This window comes from Cavia porcellus, unplaced genomic scaffold (assembly GCF_034190915.1).
Source record: "Cavia porcellus strain 051 isolate PalLab524CR breed Dunkin Hartley unplaced genomic scaffold, mCavPor4.1 scaffold_18, whole genome shotgun sequence".
NCBI classification, from domain to species: Eukaryota; Metazoa; Chordata; class Mammalia; order Rodentia; family Caviidae; genus Cavia; species Cavia porcellus.
In genome coordinates this window covers 52,898,909-52,922,766 of record NW_026947501.1, presented here as the reverse complement: position 1 = coordinate 52,922,766, position 23,858 = coordinate 52,898,909, and the positions used below count along the sequence as shown (strand labels likewise).

Below are 23,858 nucleotides of genomic sequence, written 5' to 3'. Positions count from 1 at the left end.
TCATCTTATTAAAAAGTTTTTGCACATCAAAAGAAATCACCAAGAGAGTGAAAAGACAACCCAGTGTGAAAAAAATTTTAGCCAACTGTCCCTCAGACAAAGAACTTCTATCTAGAATACACAAAGAACTGAAAAAAAATTAGGCCCCCAAATTCAAAGACCCAATCCAAAAATGAGTATCTGAGATGAACATGCACTTCTCAGACGAAGAAATAACAAATGACAAATAAATATATGAAAAAATGTTCAACATCACTGGTCATTTGAGAGATAGAAATTAAAACAATAATAAGATTCCATCTCACCCCAGAAAAAATGGTTGTCATCAAGAAATCAACAAATACAAATGCTGGTGGGGCTGTGCGGAAAAAGGACCCCATTGCTGTGGTTGAAGGATGTAGACTGGAACAACCACTGTGGAAATCAGCATGAAGATTCCTCAGAAAACCAGGATTAGAAGTCCCATTTCTCCCAGCTACTTCCCTTTCAGGTATCTTCCCAGAAGAATTTAAAACATCATGCCACAGCAATATATATGCACCCATGTTTACAGCAGCACAATTTATAATAGTTACATCTTGGCAACAACCCAAATGCCCATCAACTGAGGAATGGATAAAAAAAATGTGGCCTTTTCATACAATGGAATACTCACTACAAAGAAGGATAACTTGAGGCTTTTATAAGCAAATGGATACAACTTGAGACAATACTCACTAAGTGAAATAAATCAGACTTGCGTCTGTAAACACTGTATTACCACCCTAACTTAAGAAATTGAAAGAATAATTAAGATCCAAAATATACAATAGATATTGTGAAAGGGGAAGAAACTGTTCAAAGGAAAACAGTGACCTGGATGGGGGAAAGAAGAAAAGAATGGGGGGGGGGGGACATACAGATACATACACAAGATAGCTAAGACAATTATACTATCAATTTCTATTTGTTCACTGAAAAGATCAGCTTGTGCTTATATTATTTAATTTTTCATGCCTGTATCTTATAATCTGAACAACTACTTTGAAGTTAACAATATGTAACATATTGTTAATCTCCTACTATCTTGTTTTGAAATTCTCTATCATTGTTTTTTCTCTTTAAAATAAAGTAAAAAATACTAAAAATACCTGGCTATTGAATTAATAGTAAAAAGAACAATTTCAAACAGAAATATTCCCCCAAATCCAATTCTCTAACCCACAGGCATATATAAAAGTGTAAAATGTATAGTAATTTTTTGACACTTCAAGCTATTTTCAAGAAAACTGGCAACTCAGCGTTCACATTCATGATTGTTCTAACTGGAGGGTGGCAACCTTTACATATCTCATTACTGCATACACACAGGTGCAGCCAAAGCTCACTTTTTCCCTGTCTGATTGAGAATCAGAACTGCGTCTACATAATCAGTCAAAGGAAAATAAAGGAGATTACCATCTCAAGGCAAAGTTACTGCTGCTTAGGCCAGGGGTGGTAGCACATGCCTATAATCATAGCAGTACGAGAGGCTGAGGCAAAAGGATTAAGTTTGGATCCAACCTAGGCAACTCATCAACTTGGTGAGACCTTGTCTCAAAATAAAAAATAAAAATAAAAAGGGCTGGGGATTCAACTCAGCATAAAGGCCATAGGTTCAATCCTTAGTACCACAAAACAAAAAACCCCCTGCAGTTTCAATTCAGGGTGTTAGGACAACTAACTGTTAAGGTATTCTACAGGACTTCTTCAAGGACAACTGCTGACCTCTCCTTACATTTTTGCTCAAGTCGCTTCCTATAACCAAAATGGGTACACAAGTCACACAACTCTCTTCTAGCGGAAATTTAGTCCTACTGAAAACAAATCACAGGAGAATAGAATTAGGAAAGAAGTCAACATTGTCCATAAGTTTCTCAAAATAGCCATATAAATGTTATTTAGGAAAACAAAAATCACAGGCCACCAAAAATGTTTTTTATCCTCTCATGTGTTTACACAATCGAGATATATATCCCCAACTAAGTCACTTCTACTGCAGACTGTTTTTCTTTAAACTACACCTTCACTTTGAGGCAGAAAATGTTAAAATACAATAACCAGGGTAAAATGCAACATTTACTACCTGCTTTTTATCTACTGAACACTGTTCTAGGTGATCCACAGTCCAATAAATCATGAGAAGATATAGATACAGGTATCTCATGCAGGGGTAAATTACCCAGTGCACACTGAATACCTCACTGGAAACACTTGGAACCAGAAGTATTTTGGATTTCAGATTCTTTCAGATTTGGGGATATTCAAGGATGGGACCTAAGTCTGGAAATCAGTGTGATTAGAGGTTTAGAGGCCCCATTTCCCCCAGCTATTCTCCTGGGTATTGCCCCAGAAGAATGAAAACCATCATGCCACAGCAATATATGTGTATCCATGTTCATAGCAGCACAGTTTATAACAGCTAAATCTTGGAACAACCCAAATGTTTATCAACTGAGGAATGGATAAAAAAGATGTCTTTTTACAGAATGGAGTACTACTCAGTCAAAAAGAAGTTTTTATAGTAAACAAGGTAATAAGAAGTTTTTATAAGTATTACAACTTAAGACCATACTCGTAAGTGAAATAAATCAGACTCACATATGTAAACATCGTATTGTCTCTCTGGTGTGAGAAAGTGAAAGAGTAAATAAGGTCTAAAATGTGTAACAGATATTGTGAAATGGGAAATTGTTCAAAAGGAAAAAGAAACTAGAATGGGGGAAAAGGGAAAGGAAGGCAAGAGGGGGAAAAATGCAAGTTAGTTCACCAAAAGGGAAAGTTAGTGCTACTATTGAATTTTTTATGCCCATATTTTATACTCTGAATAACTAAAGATAACAATACACAATGTATTAATTATTGCAATTCTCCTATTATTTTGTTATGAAAACACACAAAATCATCTTTTTCTCATATACCTGTATAGATAACTTAAAGGTAATTTTACACTTTTGGTGTACATTAATATTTTGGGGGATTGTTGGTTCCATAATGCTAGAATCCAATTAGGGTCTCAAGTACTCTTGCCAAGTACACCATCCACAGCTTACTAAGCACACACTGCCAGGGTCACTACACACTCAGTAGGCCCCAGCGACCAGCCTGTGACTGGGCAGCACTCAGGATCACATAAACAGCACAGACTGTTTAAAAATGCCCTAGTGTAATGAGAACTACTATGTCTACAAGCCTGAAGACATTTCCAGTGAATTCAAATTGTGTAAAAGTGGTCTACACTAGACGGACTAACTTCAAAAGCTATTTCTTAATCTGTCCATGAAAATATGATCTATATGTAATTTTGAATTCACAGAAGAGTAGAAATAGATGGAATCAGTCAAGTATTCTAGTGTCACTCTTTCAACTGAGTACTCAATTAAGCAGAAAAAGAATAATTTACGGGGCCAGGGATTTAGCTCAATAACATAAAGTGCCTACCTAGCAAGCACAAGATCATAAGTTCGATCCCCAGTATTAAAAAAAAATAATAATTTAGAAAGAGTAAATAGAACCTTAAAAGAAAAATTAATTAAAAGGAAAATTAAAAACATGAAATCTGAATTTATCACATTTTATTTTGTTACTATTATTAATACAGGTGAATACATTTTTCCTTTGTCATAGAGCATGCTTCTATTGTGAATAATTAACACGTTAGACTGACTCCTACAGCTGACAGAATACATCACCAAACACATAAACTGCAGAGTGAGCCGGCTCTGTCTGCTCCTTGCAGGACAGTTCAGCAGCAGTTAAATCAGCAAAGCACCTGGCTCCAACTCAGAATCTTTCTGAGGTGGTTCACTGGGCCTAGCAGGGGCAATTTGTCTTACACAATCTCAAATGTTACTTCAAAGAATCTTTTCCTAGTTTTTGAAATTATTTCCATTTTTCAAATCAAATTCCTTGAGTGTTCTGATCTTATTTTTATTTCTTTTTACAAAAATGAGAGCAAAACAACTTTGAGGACGGGGTCATTCTTTTCCATCTCTAAGGCTTCCATGCCCAACCCACTGTCAGCACTCTGGCCCTCAAGAATGTCTGCCGGGCTGAATACATGGAATACCTTCTGACTGAGGAGCTATCTTGCGCCCCTGAAAATGAGTGTCATCTGGCTTGCCCGGTATTACGTAAGCAGCCCCAATGGAACCACACATGCATCTGTAACCACCGCAGGCGGCGGGCCGATCTAATACCACCCCTACAGGTGATCTCATTGAGCACTCACACCGTCCAGAGAAGGCTGGCACACCCAGCCCCATTAATAGGACAGATCAGGATTCAAGGCACAAGGGCTAGATGAGCTGCTCAAGGTCGTGGGGCCATACTCCGAATCTGTTGTATATTTAGTTTCCACACAGAGCTGGGCTACCAAGGTACTGATGGTTTCCAGGAGTGTTCACAGGTCTGAATCCAGCCCTACCTGCCTACTACTTATCACGTACTTTTAAAAAGCACACAAAACTGAAGAGCAGGGCAAGGGCAGTGAGTTGGGCAGAACTATGGGGCAGTGTTTTGCGCTGCTGTAAGTTTTAGTTCAGCTTCAGACCTAAGAGGCCCACTAGATTGTTGCCTCCCTTAGACAAGCTCCTCAATGTGCCGGTTTATGTACATAGTCAGCTTCATTCCTTCCTGTGACACACACTTTGATACATATCTTCAATCCTACACTATAATTATTTATGCCTGTCAATCTAACAAGAAATTCTTGAAAGCTAATGACTATGTCTTACAGGCATAGGCCCAGAGCTCATCAGAACGTTCAAAAAATACTGGCTGCTTGAAAGATCAACACAGACCTAAAACAAGAGACATATCATAAGATAATACACTGGGTAAATTTATTTATGTGTGACCACAAAATGGAATGTTTGAGAGAATTCCATTTGTTTAAATCCTAGACGAACTGCCCAAAAGAGAATTAAAAATCAAAATATAAAGATCACATGGAAATAAGGAATTTTAATAAGCAATTAAATTGCATATAATAAAACTGTACACTCACTAAATGTTGCAAAAGGAGATGTTTCAAGAGGGGTGGCCATATGGACAGAGGAAAGGTGGACAGATAAAGCCCTAAAATAACAGGTTTAACCTCTGAATCCTCGAGACAGCACTTCTGTTCTCTTTTAGGAGGCTCCCGGAGTGAGTCACATGCCCAAGGCAACCAACCAAGCCAGTCAGTTCAAATCTCAAGCTCTTCACTAGTCTAGGCAGGCTATCTTCCCAGAGAAAGCACCCTGCTGTGCTGTCCTACATCACTTTTAGGCTAGTTTTTTTTCTTTTTCTTTTAAAGATAGAAGGTAAGAAGACAAATCCAAAACTGCCTCTGAGACACAGGCATATTACAACACAGTGACAATGTTTTACTAAGGTCCCACAACTGGTTACTCTAAGGAAGGTCAGTCTGAAAAGTGCTTACGTGTGAACCCTAAAAGCTTTCTTCAAAGCTAATCATTTCACTTGTAAGAAAAAACAGTCCTGATAAGGGGCAGGTAAACTGAATCACGCTGGCTGTATCTGCTCAGTGTCCCACCTGGGGTCTTCCGTCCTTCCCAACACCCCCAGCACCTGCCTAGACTGGGAACTCTCTGGAATGGGAGTCCTGCCCATAGGCCTGCTCACCCCACCATACAGAGGACTCTTGCCAGGCTGGAACTGTCTTTATCTTTCTAGACCCACCCCAGGACCCAGCACTCAGTGGCTACAAATATATTTCCTAGCACTTGTGACCAGAAAAGAACTGAGGTGTGACTACCAGATACAGGATCTGAGGACCTGTGTTTCGAAGAAAAAAAATTTTTTAACCAATGTGGTGTCTTATTGAGTGTTACCATTTTCAGACACCAACATGGACTTCTGAGGTAAACACAGACGTGGTCATGAAGCAGCCCATTCGTATTTTACTCCACTTCAATTGCGCTGAGCCCCCTTGAGCACCCCCCTTGCACAATGCAGATAACATAGCACTGCTATCTCCTCGCAGTGAACCTTCTGAGAATGACTGCCACCCTTGGAGGTGAGATATTCAGAAAGAAAATAAATCTTCAGGAAGCATGCCAAGCAGTGCTGCATGTATCTGCAGGAGAGCCTGCACGAAGCAGTACCAACTCCCAGAGCATCCACTTGCCTCCACGCTGCGCAGGGAGAAACTGAGCTGGCTTCCTGCCTACCATTATCAGGGGTTTATATCCAGTTCCCAACTCACCACCCAAGCACAGGCTTCCTATCAGAAAAGAAAGATGTGACAACATCTATATTAATTAGCGGACTCACTAAAGAAAAATTTGTTACCAGGCTTAGGGGTGCATGCTCACCATCCCAGCACTTTGAGAAACTGAGGCAGGAGGATCACAAGATCCTATTTCAAAATAAAATAAAAAAGGGTGAGAGATGTTGCTCAGTAAGAAGGCCTTGGGTTCAATTCCTAGTAACACATACACACATAGAGTTAATATATTATGACCAATGACTGTCCAAGTTAAAGTTTTATGTTCCATTGTATAAGCAAGGAATCTCCCCGTACATACTCATCTAAGGCCAGCCCCCTAACAATGAGGATGGTTGAGTACGTGTGCCCAGAGAGACAGCTGGTATTTTACACCATTTTATTCCAGGCTCCAGGCCTCTTCAGTCCCACCACTTCTTTCCTACAGACTTTCTCTTCTGTCTGCAGATGACCAATTGACTATCTTGTTTTCAAAAACATTTCCTTTTCAGATCCCAATTAATGAAACTTCCATGCTTCTTTGATAGTTTCAAAGGTATCTTTCTGTGCCAACAGGTTGCAGACCCAAGATTTAGAGCACTCATTCTGTATGAAGCAGAAACACAGCTGTTTGGCTATATGTACTGCTATATATGCCATTCAACCAAACACAGTGATGAGTGCGAGTCTGCAAGAATAGAAATATCAAACTCAAAAGTTCCAAGCTCACACTCTCACCCAAGCAGGTGGTACCCACTGGATTCTCCTTTCCCAAGCTGTATTTCCTACAAGGCTGGACTGCTTGATACTACAGTAGGCAGTGCAAAATATCCAGTTTTCTTTTACTCAGCACCTTTCATAGCAACTGGTCTGAGGTATAGTTATGAAACTTCCAGGCCAGACCCAAAAGGTCTACCTCCAGGTCAGCCTATCTGTGCAAACCAAGACTGTGGCAACATCCCGTTTCCTTTTCCTTGGTGATCTCCATCACTTTAACTGTACTTTAGGCAGCATAAAAATCTTTCCAAAAATGTTTGCGCATGAGCTACAAGTATAAAGAATGAGATTCATCCTCCAGGGATAGACATTTAGGAAAAACTTGTTTTTCTATTGGAATGGCCATGCAATAGAACAAAATGTCTGCATATATAAATAAAATAAAATACAACACCTGGCTGGGTATGGTGGTACACAACTGTAATCCCAGCATTCTGAAAGCCTGCACTCAAGAGGACTGCAAGTTTAAGCCCAGCAACTGAGTGACTTTGTAGGTCTCTTTCTCAAAATTAAAAAACAAACAAACAAAAAAAGGTGCGGTAGGGGGTACACACATGCACCTTAGGGATACACTTTAGTATACAGCTGAAAAGGCTCCGGGTTCCATCCCACTACCAGGGATATAACAAAAATTGCACCTTAAAAAAAATGGCTACCACGTTAGGGCAGTCCTTAAGCTACTCTTGTCTCAAAGAACTGTTTCTAGGAAAAACAAGGCTACCAATGGCTAATCTAAGACTTCATGCAGTTTCTTTCTCTGGATGAAAAGGGTAAAACGATACAAAGAAAGTGTAGGCCAAAGGAAATCAATGGTACAGGGGAAAAGAGGAACAAAAGGTAAAGTGTCTTCCCTGCAAAGTTATCAGAGAATCAATATTGCTCAATGCATGTAAAGTGCCTAACAACTCTATTAAGTATGCCCAAGCCCATTTTCTAACTGAGGAAAGCCCACAATTAATTTCCCAACAACATACACGGATAAACTAATTCATAAAGAAAAGCCATCCACTGGCAAAATCCTCATCTATTCACCAGGCACAGAACCCAGGCAGAAACCAACCAGGCCCAAGAACAGGTGCTCAGTTGATTGGGTACCAGGGCCCAGAACTGTGGCCAGATGAGGGCGACAACTCCAGTCTATTCCTGTAGTAAGGAGAAAACGCCTGGTGTTCTGGCCAGCTTCTGATGGTCTGCCCTGCTGGGCACATCTAACTCATTTTCACCTAGGGATGAGCCATTAACAGCAAAGCAGAACAAAGAAACAGTGGGTGTCACAAACACCTTCTGGCTTGACTGTGTGCTCTGAAACTGGTCCCACTGACCTACTAATACTCAATCTTTCTTAGACAAATAAAAGCCAGTCTGTCTGGTTTATAACACAGTTTATGGAGGAACAGTGTAAAGTGTGAGTAAAATTACTATTCATCTCACACAGTGACTCTGGCTTAAATAAACAACTACCTTAAAATTTCATTAATAGCTATTTAAACACAGAAAGAAGACAGGAGTCAAACAAAGACAGCTGTGGAAGCAAAAGTGATACTTAGAGCTGCTACGCATCAATTATTCTGTCAATATTAAGTCTTCATAAAGGATACTGGGTAAAGGTCAAAAAGAAAACCCTGAGCCTACAATGCTGACATTTGCCAGCGTTCACTGAAATTGTTGACATGCAGACCTGCTAAAGACCTGATAGGAAAAGAGCACATGCAAAAGCAAGCAGCTGCTTCGGGTGATAAACAGCACACGGAACATGAGAAGTTAGCTGTGCTAAGTGAAAATGAGGGGTATCATTATTTGATTTTAAGGGGAAAACAAAATTGAAATATAAAATACAGTAACTAGTACTTGCCTAAAATGACAGTCATTTCACAAGTTTGAAAAGTTTGCACAGATGGCCAAATGCAACAGGCTGACAAATTCTTGAAACTTTGTGAATAATCCATAAAAGTTAATTTTTGAGTTACATCTGAAATTATTTACCTCTAAATGCTACTTATGATAGCAAAGCTATACACAATCAACATATCTAAAAGGCATGGTATATGGTCTATTTAGTTCTAATATATTTTCCTGTGTTAAGAAGAAAATCCTATATAAGATCACTCCGTTTTTGGTGTAAAAAGGAAGAAAAATGTCTGAGGCAGAGAAGAATGATACTGAAAGTGACTGCTGTGTGCCGGGCAGAACAAGGTTCAACAACCCACTCCAAGATGTCCACAGCACAATCTCACAATCCTGCTACTATGTCAGATCAGACAACTAGGAGAAACTAAGGTTGCTGGTGAATTCAAGGGTTCAATCATCTGATTTTAAGACAGGGAGATTATTTTATTCTGGATTGTCTGGGTGGGCCCAATGTCCTTAAAACTGGACGAGGGAGGCAGAAGATGAGAACCAGAACAATAGCACAAAAGGAGTTTGCCCAAAGCTGCTGGCTTTAAGAGGAAGGGGCCCCAAGCCACAGACTGTGGGTAGCCTTTAGAAGCTGGAAACACAAGTAACCGAAAGAAACACAGGTCTACCCACATTTTCATTTTAGCTCACTGATACTCATTTCAGACTTTTGGTCTCCAGAACAGTAAGACAATAAACTTGTTTAAAGCCACTAAGTATGTGGCAATTTGTTACAGCAACAGAGAACTACTACACCATCCTATTCGCTATTAATTACCAAAAGTTTTCTTTATAGCAGAAGGGTCAGGAATAACACGGAAAATAATAATACTGTTCATACTGGAGAGTAATAACTGATACAGATGTGTAGACTTGTTTCTGTACATGATAAAGCAACAGGGGCCAACGTACATTCCCAACCTGAACAACCAAAAACTCAGATACAATGCAGTAAAAGATAATTCTGAGATCCTAAATAGTCAGTGAAGGACAACACCACTAAGAGATAGGAAATGAACAGGGTGAGTCCTATGCCTGCCTCAGCGTACGCCATTTGAGTTATTAGACCATAGCACACTCTCCAAGTGAATTCTCCAAGTTGATGAGACAAAGGACAGACTCCAAGGAAGAAGACAGTGAGTTCACAGAAGAAAATACTGGAAGGAGAAAATGCAGACAACCTTAACGCACAACACTGGAACTATGTCAAGAACCTGACACAGTACCAATTCTATGTATGTGTGAGGTAATTAATCTAGGGAAAGAAAGAAGCACCCGAAGGATTAGAGGAAACAGCACCTGATGTTCATACAGAGTCAAGAATAGCACCAATGATTCCCAGTGAAGGTGGAAAAACCCTTAATTAATAACACTGGATAGAGAACTTAGGAACCCTGCCTCAGCTGTGAAGAACAGTCCAAAACTGAGCACTGCTCCACATCCACATAACACAGCTTTAAAGTAACACCGCAAGGGACTAGGGCGGCACCTCAGTGGCAGAACTCCTGACTACAGTGTGAAGCCTTGGGCTCAATTCCTAGCACTGTGTATGCGTTTGCCTGGGAGAATGTGCATGTGTGTGTAAGACCTCAGAAGACCAAACTGTTTTCAGAATAATTTAAATATTTTGAGGAATATTTTGAGGAATACAAAAGTATCAGTGGCCATGAAAGCAAAACTCCCAATGTTTGGCATCCAATCAGAGATCACCAGGCACAAAAAAGGCAAGACAACATGAGACAAATAATCAATTGAAGCCAACCTAGATTTGGCACAGTTATTAGCTGGTAGACAAGACAACAAAACAGGTATTATAAATGTGCTTCCCACGTTTACCAAGTAAAGAAACAGAAGACATAAAAAAATGAAATTATACTTTAAGACATGAAGTTATAATATACAAGATGAAAAATATGTGAAATGGGATTAATGGCAGAATAGACACTGCAAAAGAAAAGATGAGGAAATCTGACAGCACAGTAGACAAACCTGTAGAATAAACACAGAAAACAGAAGTTCAAAACACTGAACAGTACAGTGAGCTACAACCTCAAGCTACTACATGGATAACTGGAGTCTTTAAAATTGGGTTGGGTAAGCAACTAAAAAAGAACTTGTCTCAAAATGAGATTAAATTCAACTAAATTTCAAAACAGCTGATGATGTCACTCAGTGGTAGAGTACCTGCCTAGCAGGGATGAAGCCCTGAGTTCAATTTTCCAATTCCAGAAAGGACAAAACTATAAAGTGCCTTACAAGGAAAGAAGACAGAATAGTATCCCTTATGGCCAAATATGCAAAACTCCAGAAAAATTTTAGCAAAACCCCAATACATAAGACAATGTAGCAAGAAAGCAATGCGAAGTTGGTCATTTCATATCAATCTTTAAAAAACTAGACACAGAAAAAAGTATGTAAAAAATTGAACGTTGATTTATGTGTTTTAAAAAACGCTCATCAAAACAAGATACCAAGCCCCTACCTACCCAGCAAGTGTAAGGTCCTGAGTTCAATTTCCGATACCCCTCCCCCACAAAAGAACTTCCTCAAACACGGTAAGTATAAAAAACTACAGCTAACATCGTACTTAATAGTAAAAGATGAATGCTAAGACAAAGATGTTGACCTACCACCTCTATCAACAGTGCCCTGGAGGACTTGGAGAGTGTTTCAGTCATGAAAAATAACTGGTATCCAGATTGGAAAAGATGAGGTAAAGCATTTTATTTGCAGGCATAATCTGCTATGTAGAAATGGAATCTACAGACTATCAGAACTAATAGATTAGTTTGGCATGATTAGAGAATATAAGATCAACATAAGAAAATCAAGTTATCTCTATATTCCAGTAATGAATTGAGTAACTGAAATTTTAAAAAACATAATTTAGAATATCACAAATATAAAATATTTAATCACACAAATCTGTCAAAAATACAATACTGTATACCAAAAAACTACAAAATATTGGTTAAAAAAATTTCCCTGTTCATATACCAGAAGACCAGATTCAACATAATCTCAATCAATATCAAGAGGGCTCTGCTGCACAAATTGATGACTCAAAAATTCATAATAAAATACGAAAAACAGAAAGACAACTCTTAAAAAAAGAACACAGTTGAAGGACTGACGCTGTCTTAACTATTTTAACGCTACACAAGTGAGGTCAATGTTGTATTGTGATCAAGATACACATGTAGTTCTTTTGAAACAAACTAATAACAGACATCAGAAATAAACCCACACACGTACAAGTATAAAGACATTGCAGTAGGATAAACACAGCCTTTTCAACAAAGAAGGCACTGCAACAACTGGATATTAATATGCAAAAAAAAAGAATCTGGATCTGTATCTCATACTGTATGTAAAATAAACTCAAAATGGATCATAGATGTAAAGAGAAGATCTAAACTTTAATTCTAGAGAAAACATGGGAAAAAAATTCTTTGACACCCTGAGTTACACACTTATTAAACACAATACCAAAAGCATGTCTGATAAATTGGACTTATCCAATTTAAAATTTTTCTTCAAAAGATAATCATAAGAGAACATCAAGGCAAGCAACAGATTAGGAAGGAATCTTTCCAAATCTACACTGTATTTTAAGAGGACCTGCATCCACACTACATAAAGAACTCTCAAATCTCAAAACTAAAACAAACAACTCAACATAAAAGTGGGCAAAAGTCTGAAGAGACACTTCGCCAAAGATGATATATAGATGGCAAATAAGCACATGAAAAGAAGTTCAACATCTTTATTCACCTGGGACCCGGGAACTGAAATTACAATGAAACACTGTAACACATCTGTTAGAAGGGTTGAGAAGAACTGACTATATCAATTGTTGACAAATATATGAAAAAACTGGAGCTCTTTTTCCTCCTCTTCTTCCCCGTTCTCCCTTACTTCCCTCAGCTCCTTTTTGTGGTACTGGTGTTCAAATCCAGAGTACTGTGAATGCTAGTCAAGTGCTGCTGTATCACTGAGCTACCTTCCCTATCAGGAGAACTACAACTCCTACACACTACTTGTGTATAAAAACAAAATGATACGTATTCCTAAACTGGAAAACAGACTAGCAGTTTCTTATGTTAAATGTAGAACTATCATATAATCCCGAAATCCCATTCCTAGGGATTTACCTAAGAGAAAAGGAAATAAAAGAGCTTACCAAACCTTTATATGAATGTGAACAGCAGCTTTGTAATAACCAAAACCTAGAAATACCTTAAATTTTTATCAGATGAATGGATAAACAAATCATCATATAGTCATGCAAAGGAATACAGTACTACTCAACACTACAAAGAAATAAATTAGTAAGACACAAAAGTTGAATGCTCCACACCAAGTAAAAGAAAGTAGTCTAAGACCAGACAGTGTTAAAATTACACACAATGCATTTATGTGATATTCTCGGAAAGAGACAATTACAGTGATGGAAAACAGATCAGTAGCTACCAAGGGTTAAAAGTAAATACAAGGGGTTACTATACAGGGATAGCACAATGGAGTTTTGAGTGGCAATGGAACCATTCTGTGTACTGACCATGGCAGTGATCACACAAATCTACGCACGCATTAAAACCTGAAGAACTACACGGAAAAACAATTTAAAATGGTGTTTAGCTACTACTCTCTGCCCTAATGCTTTCATGTGTTAGTGTATTCTGCAAATCATCAGATAGCAGATTCTCGAGATTTTCCTCTTTTTATATGTCTACAATAATAACCCAATATGTGAATAAGACAATTGACTCAATTACATTAGGGACACTTAGAAAGATTCTGATACTTCTCATTTACAAACACATCATGCTATAAATACATTTGTGTATGTGCACTTGTACTGTTAGCAGTACTATTCGTCTGTCTTCCATTTCTAGTAATGGGATTGTTAAGTTAAAACAGTGAACACACACATCATTTTGCTAGTCAACTGTGCTGAGTTTTTTCCCACTACAGTTGTACCTTTTTGCATTCTTACCAGTAAGGTATGAAAAAAGGTACATTCTCACAGCCTTACCAAAGGAGTTGTCAACCTTGACATTTTACCATTCAAGTAAGTGAGAAATGACATTTCATTTGCATCTTTTTCTAAGACAAAAAGTATATCCATTTTTAAATTTAAAAAATTTTAAAAATAACTTGAGATGTAATTCACATACCATACAATTTGCCCATCTAAAGAACAAAATGCATAGGTTTTAGGGTATTCACAGAGATACACAACCATCACTACTACCTAACTCAAGAGCACTGTGACTGTCTCCAAAAGAAGCTCTGGATCTATCAGCAATTATTCCCCATACATGGTCTCTGCCACAAAGTCCCACTTTGCCACAGGTCTAAAAACAAAGGGGCCCACTGACCATTCCTGGAAACCACCAAGGCTAGGAGCCTGAACAGCCCTTTTGTAGGTGGTGCAGACCTATAATCTAGCCTGGACAATCTAGTGAGACTGTTTCAGAACTTAAAAGTAAGAAACAAAACAAAAAGCCCAAAGTTGTTTCAAAAGCGCTGGGGATGCTGCTCAATGGTAGAGCAGTTGTCTGGCATGTGTGAGGGTCTTAGTTCTATCCCCAGAACTGAAAACAAAAATCTTTTTTCTTTATAAACTATCGAAAGTATCTGTTACAGTAACAGAATCTAACATTACCTATCAATACAGAGCATCTTGAGTCACTCCCTTCCTCTTTTCTTTCAGTGGTACTAGGGATGAAGCCAGGGCTTCCAGCACCCTAAGGCAAGTGCTCTGCCACTAAGTTACAGGCCCAGCCTTTTTTCTACTTTTTATTTTGAAACAGTGTCTAGGTTGCCAGGGCTAGCCTTGAAATTCTGATCCTGTTGGCTCAGTCTCCCAAGCAGCTAGGATTACAAGTGTGCACCAGTGTACTTGGTTGGATGTAACATTTTACATAATGTTCGATAAGCTAAGTGTGGTGGCACACACCTGTAATTCCAGTTACTCAAGTTCAAAGTTCAAGTTCAGCCTGGGCAATTTAGTGACATCTTGCCTCAAAAAAATACATTTTCAAAGCACCAAGAGAGCAACTCAATGGTAGAGTACTTGCCTAGCATGCTTGAGGCCCCAGTTTTAAACTTCAGTTATACTATACATCCTGGACACTCCCCCTCCTCCCCACAAAAACCCCCTGAGATGCAAGGCGAGTACAACCCAGGCCCTAATCCCCAGAAGCTCCTGATACTATGTAGGTATACACAAACAGATACATTGAGGAAGGAATTGACAATATGCAGAAATCACTTTCTATTTACAAGACACTCTAGGACTCCAATAAAACTGAAACTTCCTTAACACCTGCTTCTTCTGTCTTATGTTAATCTCTTTTCAACGCGATTCTCATCTGTTTTCTTGTCTAGCAGGAAGTCAAGCGAAAGAGAAGCCACCTATTTCAGTGAGACAGACCTCCAAAAATGTAGTAAGCACCTGCTTCTGGACCCGTAACCACTGCTACATTAGTTCCAAAAGGTAAATTCCCTCTTTATAGTGCTGACCATTAAATCATTGCCGAACTGCTAATCAAAAAGCAGTACTTCAGATAATCGCGTATCACTAAGCCTTAGAAACATTTTTGAAAGCGGCCCAATTTTATCAGAGTATTGTCTGAAAGCACAATGTACTACCAAATCACCTTCTGAATGACAAACTGTACCTCAAGGCTCTTTACAAATGCAGTTAAGGTATAAAGAGCACCTTTATACCATGTAGAACTTCCTCTCCCCATCTTCTACTTCCAGATTAATCTTTCCTAAAACAAAATCCAAGTGGGGCACTGCACACCATAAATACAAACTGTTAATAAACTTAAATCAGTAAAGATAGCTTATGCTATTTCTCAAACTTTACTGAGTTTTTAAGCAGTGTGTATTCTCTGATCCAAACGCAATCTTGTAACTCTGTAAAGTATGTTTTTTTTAAGAATCAAACTGCCATATCATTTTGCAATAATTAAAACTAACCTACAAAATATAACTACTGGAATTAAAGAGGCATAAAGTACATTTACCTGAAGGAATGCCTTAATCATGGAGTACTTTTTCTTGTTTCAGATGCTTCTTTAAAAAACAAAATCCTACATATTCACAACTACTAGCCACATGCTAAAATCTTAAGTTAAACAAGTCCACGGTTTGATTCAATGGTACCAAAAATAATAAAATTCTTAAAACTAGCAAGGAGGTGAAAGTTTGCACACTGTAAACTGTAACACTGCTCAAAGAAATTAAAACACAAGAGAATACTATTCCACGTGCACAGACTGGGAAGAATTACAATGTCAATACCAGCTCAAGTGATCTACAAATCTGATGCAATTCCTATCAAAATAAAAATGGACCCTTTTTTGCAGAAATAGAAAAATTCATGTGAAGTTCATGGAACCCCAAATAACGACATTAACCTTAAAAAGAACAGTCAGTCTCACACTTCCAAATTTAAAAGCGTATTACAAAGCTATACTGATCAAATGTAACACCTGCAGAAAAGAGACACACAGAGTAATCAAACAGAATCAAGAACCCAGAAACAAACCCTTGTCACAGATGGCCAAGTAACTGTCATACAAGGATGAGAAGATCACTCAATGATCTCCAATACACAGTGCTGGACAACTGGATAGCTACATACAAAAGAACTAAGTTGGAACTTTTATTTTAAACTGGTTTTTGTTTTTTTGTATTGGGCCTTGCACTCAGGACCTTACATTTCCCAGGCAGGTGTTTACATCTAAAATCCTAGCCCTTATTTTAAACCATTTATAAAAAAGGTAACTAAAGATCTAAATATGACCAAACAACAAGACTCCTGAGATAAAAATTAAGGGGAAAGCTTCATATGAAATTTGGCAATAATATCTGGATATGACACCAAAAATGAAAGCAACAAAAGCAAAGAAAAAGCTAACAGTTTTTGTTCATCAGAGAAAATAATAATGAAGTTAATTATGCAAAGGACAGGATATATTTGTATATCATGTCTGATAAGAGGTTAATGTTGAGAATATACAGAGACCTACAACCCAACACCAACAAAACCAGATTAAAACTTGGGCAAATGACTTGAATAGGCATTTCCCAAAAGATGATACTCAAATGGTCAAAAAAGCATCACACAAGATGCTCAGCATCATTAACCACTAGAGAAATGGAAATGAAAAGCATCATGAGATACCACCTCACATCCACTAGGATGGAACTAACCAAAAATACTCCAGAAAATAGCAAGTGCCAGCAAGAGTGTGAACAAACTGGCCTGCTGGCCACCATTGGTGGTGGTGTAAAATGGAACACTACTATGCAACAGTATGGCAGTTGCTGAAAAAACTAAAAATAGAACTACCATAGGATCCAGAAATCCTAATCTGGATACAAGCCCCAAAGAACTGAAAGCAGAGTCTTAAGCGGACAGGTGCATACCACAAAGCATTACAGTATTCACCATAGCCAAGAGGTAGAATAATAATAACCCAGCTGTCCACAAGGGAAGGAATGATGAACAAAATATGATGTACATAAATATTAGTTTACCTAAAAAGGAAGGAATAAACTTTATAAACATCATGCTAAGTAAAATAAGCAAATTAAAAAACACGAATCTTTTGTAATCTCACTTATGTAAGGCACCTACAGTGAAATTGACAGAAACAGAAAATAGAATGCTAGTTACCAGGCTGGGGGTGGGGCGAGGACACAGAGGGAGTGTTGCTGTTTTCTGTGTACAGAGGTTGTAGTTTTACGAGATAAAAAGATTTGGAGATCTGTTACACAACTGTGCATCATTATCACTGCTGAACTGAACTACACACTCACAAGTGATAAGGCTGCCAGTGTGCATGCCTCGAATTTGGTTACTCAAAGGTTGAGGCAGGAGGATCACAAGTGGTCAAGCAACCTTGAGATATGGTATTTCAAAAAAAATTTACAATGCCGGGCGTGGTGGCTCACGCCTATAATTCCAGCACTCGGGAGGCTGAGGCAGGAGGATCATTGCAAGTTTGAGACCAGCCTAGGCTACAAAGTGAGCTCAAGGGCAGCCTGAACTGCACACCCAGACCCTGTCTCAAAAAGACAAAAAAATAAATTTACAAGGCTGTGGTTACAGCTTAGTGCTCCCTAAATTCAATCCCCAACACTCCTTTATCCCTCCTACTCCAAAATATTACAATGGCAAATTTTATATTTTTAACCACAACTTTTAATAAATAAAAACAAATAAATAATGCAGGTTTCACACTCTTATGACAGGTCATGTTAAGGATCCCCCTAGGTATTTTTGGAACTTTGTCCTACAGAAGGAATGAAGGAAACCGCAAGGCTAATCCACAAGCACCTTTGTAAGAAAGAACAAAGCACCAGAAACTAACTTCTGAAGTCCTTGGATCTAACTGAAGTTGGAAAGAGATTTTCCCCATCAGCTCCTGGATTATCTCCAATACCTCTTAACCCAAGCACAGCTTCTGACACTATTCTGCATGGCTAGACCAATTCATCATGCCAATCCGGAGCTACTGAGCATTCACATAACACAAAATTGCTTAATCTTAACCTATGCAGTATAACCTGGTAACTAATGGTTTGGCTCTAGGGACAGATGGCTCAGGATGGAACCCTGGCCCCTACCATTTACCAGCTCGGTTATCTTGGGAATACTGCCTAACCTCTGCGTGCTTCAGTTCCATACTGACATGGAGACCAGAAAATCTTAAGACCAAACCTCACAAGAGTGATGGCTGAGGTTAGCATGTACAACTCATTTTAGTTACCAGTGAAAGCAGCAGTGAGAGGAAGTGGCAATGACAGACAGAGAAGGCACAAAGATAACCAAACACACCTTTAGAAACAAAAGAGTGCCCAGCTCATAACATGCAACAAGGGGGGAAAAGTCCTCTTGGTCTGGCAGAGCCAATTAGAAAATTCAAGCCAAATGGAGGCAGGAGAATATCTAAAATATCAAGCACTCAGCCAAGACTTTCCTCCATGAGTAGTGGTCTGATCATTAATTTGGAAAAAAAATTATATGGTTTTATTCCCATAGCTAGTCTTTCTGGAAGGTGCCTACCAGGATCCATTCAGAATTAGAAAGAGGTGCTAGTGTCTTGTGAAGGCTTGTAATCCCAACACCCTGGGAGGCTGAGGCAAGAGAAATCACAAGATCGAGATTACTGCAGCCAACTTAGTCACCTAGTACGACCTTGTCTCAAAAAATAAAAAGGGCTCGAGATGTAGCTCAGAGCAAAAGTCCTGGGTTCAATCCCCAAGATACGCACCCTTCAAAAAATCAGAAATAGGAAGAAAATAGTTATTAACAAAAAGAGATGAGCGCATTCTCATCTATAGGACTCCGGTGCTCCTGACAATACCAACTTTCAGGCAAATCAAGCAACAACAGTTCATTGGTGAAGAACTTATTAACATTCTATTTAATAGGTCTCCAATTAAAAGGTAGTCAATATATCCCCATCCAAAAGGTTGAAACAATTCACTCTTAGGACTATCACCTTAAAAATATACCTTTATAAAATAATAATTTGGTTTAGGAAGAGGGTACATCCTAATCAATCCTACTACTCAGAGGCAAATCACTGTCAGGTTTTAAATTTCTTTTATTCTGTCCTTTAGTCCAAAGCACTCTGTTCTAATACTTTGTAAGGAAAACATTCTGTATTGCTCTGTTGCAATTACGGCACAAATGCAGCTTAAAACAAAAATCTATATAGAAAACTACAGTATACTGGCAAAAGTTTAGCTCTAACTGCAATTTATCTTGCCATTAACTGTCCATTAATGATAATACATTGACATTCAGATTTAAATATGTCATGGACCAAAATGATCATATTCCTGAAAATTGTCCAAGTTTATATTTACTAGATACTTAAACTGTAATTCTCATTTATAATAAATGAAAAAGCCCAATAAAAACCCATTTTGCAATGAAACTATATTACATGATTTAAAATGCTGTTTTAAAACTCTTGTTTAAACTGGGCCTGGTAGCTCATGCCTATAATCTCAGCATTTGGGAGGCATGAGGATTGTTGCGAGTTTAAGACCAGGCTGGGCTACAAAGTGAGCTCAAGGCCAGCTTGAACTACATAGGGAGACCCTGTCTCAAAAGGACAAAAAATAAAACTCTTGTTTAGCATAATGGGTTGATTTATAACTCAACACTACTAAAATTATCCATATTATACCCTTATGTATTTCACTACCCATATTTTTTAATATATTGTTTCACTACAGACATACACATTCACTATTCTCTGTGTCTCCGTATCCTCAAGAAAAATCCTGACACTGACCCAGAACAAAGTAGTTATCTGTAGCAACTATAACAACTTCTACCTCTGGCAACTATTTCAAAGTCCTCACAAACTTTCCTTGTAGCCGGAAATAGTCTCAAAGGTCCCTTTCCTCCAGGCTAGTGATAATACTACAGATCAATTAAGATAAATGTTAACATACAGGAGATGTTAAGACACAGATATTAAGAAATGGCTCAGACTTCTGACTTGAGAAAATTAACATCTAGTTCAAACATGAAAAACTGAATTAGGTAATCTAGCTATGTCTGCAGTTTTTCCCTAGCAGACAATAAGTTTAACTTGTTTTGAAGATTTTTTAGTCAAATTCTACTGCAATGCAGGAAAAATACACAAACAAAAGATATCCAGAGAATCATCATTAAAATTGCAGATAAATCTTAACTTTGACATTTTAAAACAGTTTATATTTAGACACAAAAACCCATTGGGTTGTAAATCAATAAATTGAACTCAGCCAACTTCAAACACCTGTCTAAACTTGCAGAAAAACTCAAACAGCATTCATTTGGGATAAGTGTTACATTTGTGACATAGCATACGCCAAAGTCATAGTGTTAACATACACATAAGAAAATCAACTGACCTTCTTACTCAAAAGCAGCACTGGAATTTGATCAGTAAGGTTTAAAGCGAAGGCCATTTGTGGAGATATCTTCAGGGAATACTAAATTAGAACCAAATTTGTTTGTAATGAGCAGAGGCCGATGTTCTTTTATTAGTGGAATTACTGTCAATATCTTGAGTGACTACTTTGCACACATGAATTCTTCATACAGACAGCATGGACCACGAAGGGTATCTGATTCAGCCAAGACCACTGGCTGATTCAACCACTTTTCAGACTTAATATCCCTGCAGCTATTCTCCTGGCCAGCCCTTAAACACATTTATGGATATTAGATACATTAAAACTCATAAACTATGCAAGTAGGAAACTATCGAATATACTTTAGGCTGACAGTTCTCAAACAAGAGGTTTGTTTACTTCACGGTACCTAGAGAATTAGCATCTAAAATGGCTGTTGGAAAAATAAGTGGCCGTAAAAGGATAATAAACAGAATACTTTACTAGATTTAATCATTTCATTTCCCTGCCCTAATAGCACATGAAGATAGTCATTCATTCAAACAAAAGGTAAGTGCCTACCTTGTGCCTGGCACCACGGAAGGTAAGCAAAGCAAAAGAAACTGCACAATAGTCCCCAATCTATAGGGAGCTCCAGGAAACATGCCCATCAAATTACTGCACTGTAGCGTGTTTACTCAACCCCCACCGCCTGCCCAAGTGCCGGGTACTATGGTCACCCCTAAGAACATTCAACTAACTGCAGATCTATAAACAATGATGAACTATGACAACTCCAGGCCTGACTAGCCACAAAGGAGCAGTATTTTATTCTGGAAATGCTTGCCGCTCTGTCAATTTTTTCTACAGGCGGCAATTCTCACCTATGTTAATCCAGACTAAGGTTGCCTAGAGTTAAATGAGGGAATGCAGTATTTTAAACAAAAATAAACGTACAGTAAACCGAGGCACATTTACACTTCAATAATAATTTGGTTTGCACATACTTGTGCCTTCAATAACAATAAACAGTAAGTGACTATAGTTATAAAGTAGAACATCGACTCTCAAGTTACAAAAGTAAGAAGTTACTTTCCTGTAGGTGGATGTGAAAGGGAAGCTACACTAACAAGTTTCCTTTAAGGCCTCCCCACACAAAAAAGTTGTTCGCTTTTAGTGAATTACTCATAAAGGTTCTGTGATCACTTATTCCCATAGGCAGTGTTGCCAAAATTACAGTTTGGGATTTCAAGATGGCAAAATTATTTTTAAGCCTGTCAAAAGCACCAGTTTTACAGTCAGACAACACCAATGAGAGTTTATAAAATAAGGACCAGCTTTAATTGTAAATTATAAAGTTCTGGAAGGTGAAAACGTGACATCTGGTTTTTTAAAGTCTTCTTACACAAGCAAGGCACCAAATTACATGTGTGTCTTTTTTAAAGAAACATACATTGGCTTTCAATAGCTTACCAGGGAACTAAACAATTGTATTTAGAGCTAATGTTAAACGAAACAATCACCCGCGCCGCAAAGTGAAAGTGCAGAAAAAGATAAAGAAATAATTGAACAAATTTAAATTTTGCAAACTGTGTTTCGAAGCCTTTCCACCAGCCTGGCTATTTTTACTACGACATTTTCAAGCTCCTGCTGCACGCCGTTATTTAAAACCGCAACCCAGAGAAAAGAAGTGTCCTAAGATTTACCTACCAACAGCAGTCAAACCTAAATAGATGCCCCTCCTACCTAAGAGGGCCAAGTGGCAAAAATGTACGAGAACTCAGAAAGTTTTGAAATACAGTGACAGTAGAGAAAGGAAGGCGAAGGGAAGGAATCACGGAGTGGGGCTCAACTCCGTGCGTCCGGCGTCCACAACCAAGTTCCCGGCTCCGGACGGGACGCGGCCGGGCAAGTTCGTGCGGTGCTCGCCGCGGCCTCCCTGCGTCTCAGCCCTGCCGCTGCTTCCGCGAGAGCGCGGTGACAGCCCGGGGATGCCCGCCGGTGACACCCACCTTCCTTCTCGGCCCGCGCCGCGGCCACCACCAGAGTCATCACCAGGTGCAGCGCTCCCAGGAGGCCCGCGGCCACGCTCCGCGGGCCCCAGCCGCGGCCGGCTGCGGGCTCCAGCCCGGCCTCAGCGGACGTGGAGGCGGCAGCGGCGGCGGCTCCTGCGCCTCCTCCCGTCCGCTTCTCCATCCCTGCCGGCCGGGGCCCGCCGCGCTCCAAGTCCGGCGCGGCCCTTCTCTGCGAGGCAGCGGTGGCGCGGGAGCCGTGGTCCGGACTCTGGCCGAGGTTCCGGGTGCGAGAGCGGTTCCGGGCCCAGGGCTCGGACACTGGGCGTGGGTCTGGGTCCGTGCGTGCGTGCGAGCGAGCGTGTCAGTCACGGCCTCGGCTTCGGCATCGCCTACAAGAAGCCGGAACGGGGAGGCCGCGGGTCAGGCTCGGCGGGCGGCCATACTGGAAACGGGCAAAGGCTGCGGACGCTGGGCACTGGGCTGTGAGGGGCGGGGCGCGGCCCTCAGCTCCGCCCCCGCCGCGCCGACACCTGGGCGTCCCTCAGGACAGTACGTCCGCCTCGCAGTCTGTGTTCTCGGACGACTCGGCTCGCTTTTGGAGGCTCACGATTTCACCGGACAGATAGGGCCAAGGCGGGCTGGGAGGCTCAACGCCACACCGTCACCGATGCCCCACCGGGGAGAAAGAGGGAGGCGGGTCAGACCCGGCCGCCAGGACTTATGATGGCGGCTCACACTTCGCAGAGGTAGTGACGGCGATCATGTGGAGAGGGGCCGCCACGCCGCGCAGCCGCCGTGGCGGGTGGGCGGGGCAGGGGCGGGGCGGTGGGAACCGGCCACGCCTCCGACGCCGGGACAAGCCCGGCATTCTGTGCTGTACTGCAAAAGTCTTCCCGAGGTGTGGGTTCCTGTTGGGTCGGCGGGGCGGAGCGCGGGAAGTGGATCCCTGTGATTCGTCCTGGTCTCCTCAGGGACTACGAGAGTTCCCCGCGTTTGATACCATTTAGGGATGGCAG

General features: G+C 39.9%; 1 protein-coding gene across 1 annotated transcript in view; it reads right to left on the bottom strand.

Annotated features, from left to right (window-relative positions):
* Positions 1 to 23,555, bottom strand: part of Tmem131 (transmembrane protein 131) — a 168,011-nt gene extending 144,456 nt beyond the window's left edge. Inside the window, exon 1 of the mRNA XM_003471684.5 lies at positions 22,840 to 23,555. Within this exon, the coding sequence (XP_003471732.1) occupies positions 22,840 to 23,023 (184 nt within the window). The 5' untranslated portion in view covers positions 23,024 to 23,555. The remainder of the gene's footprint in view (positions 1 to 22,839) is intronic.
* Between the last annotated feature and the right edge of the window lie 303 nt (positions 23,556 to 23,858).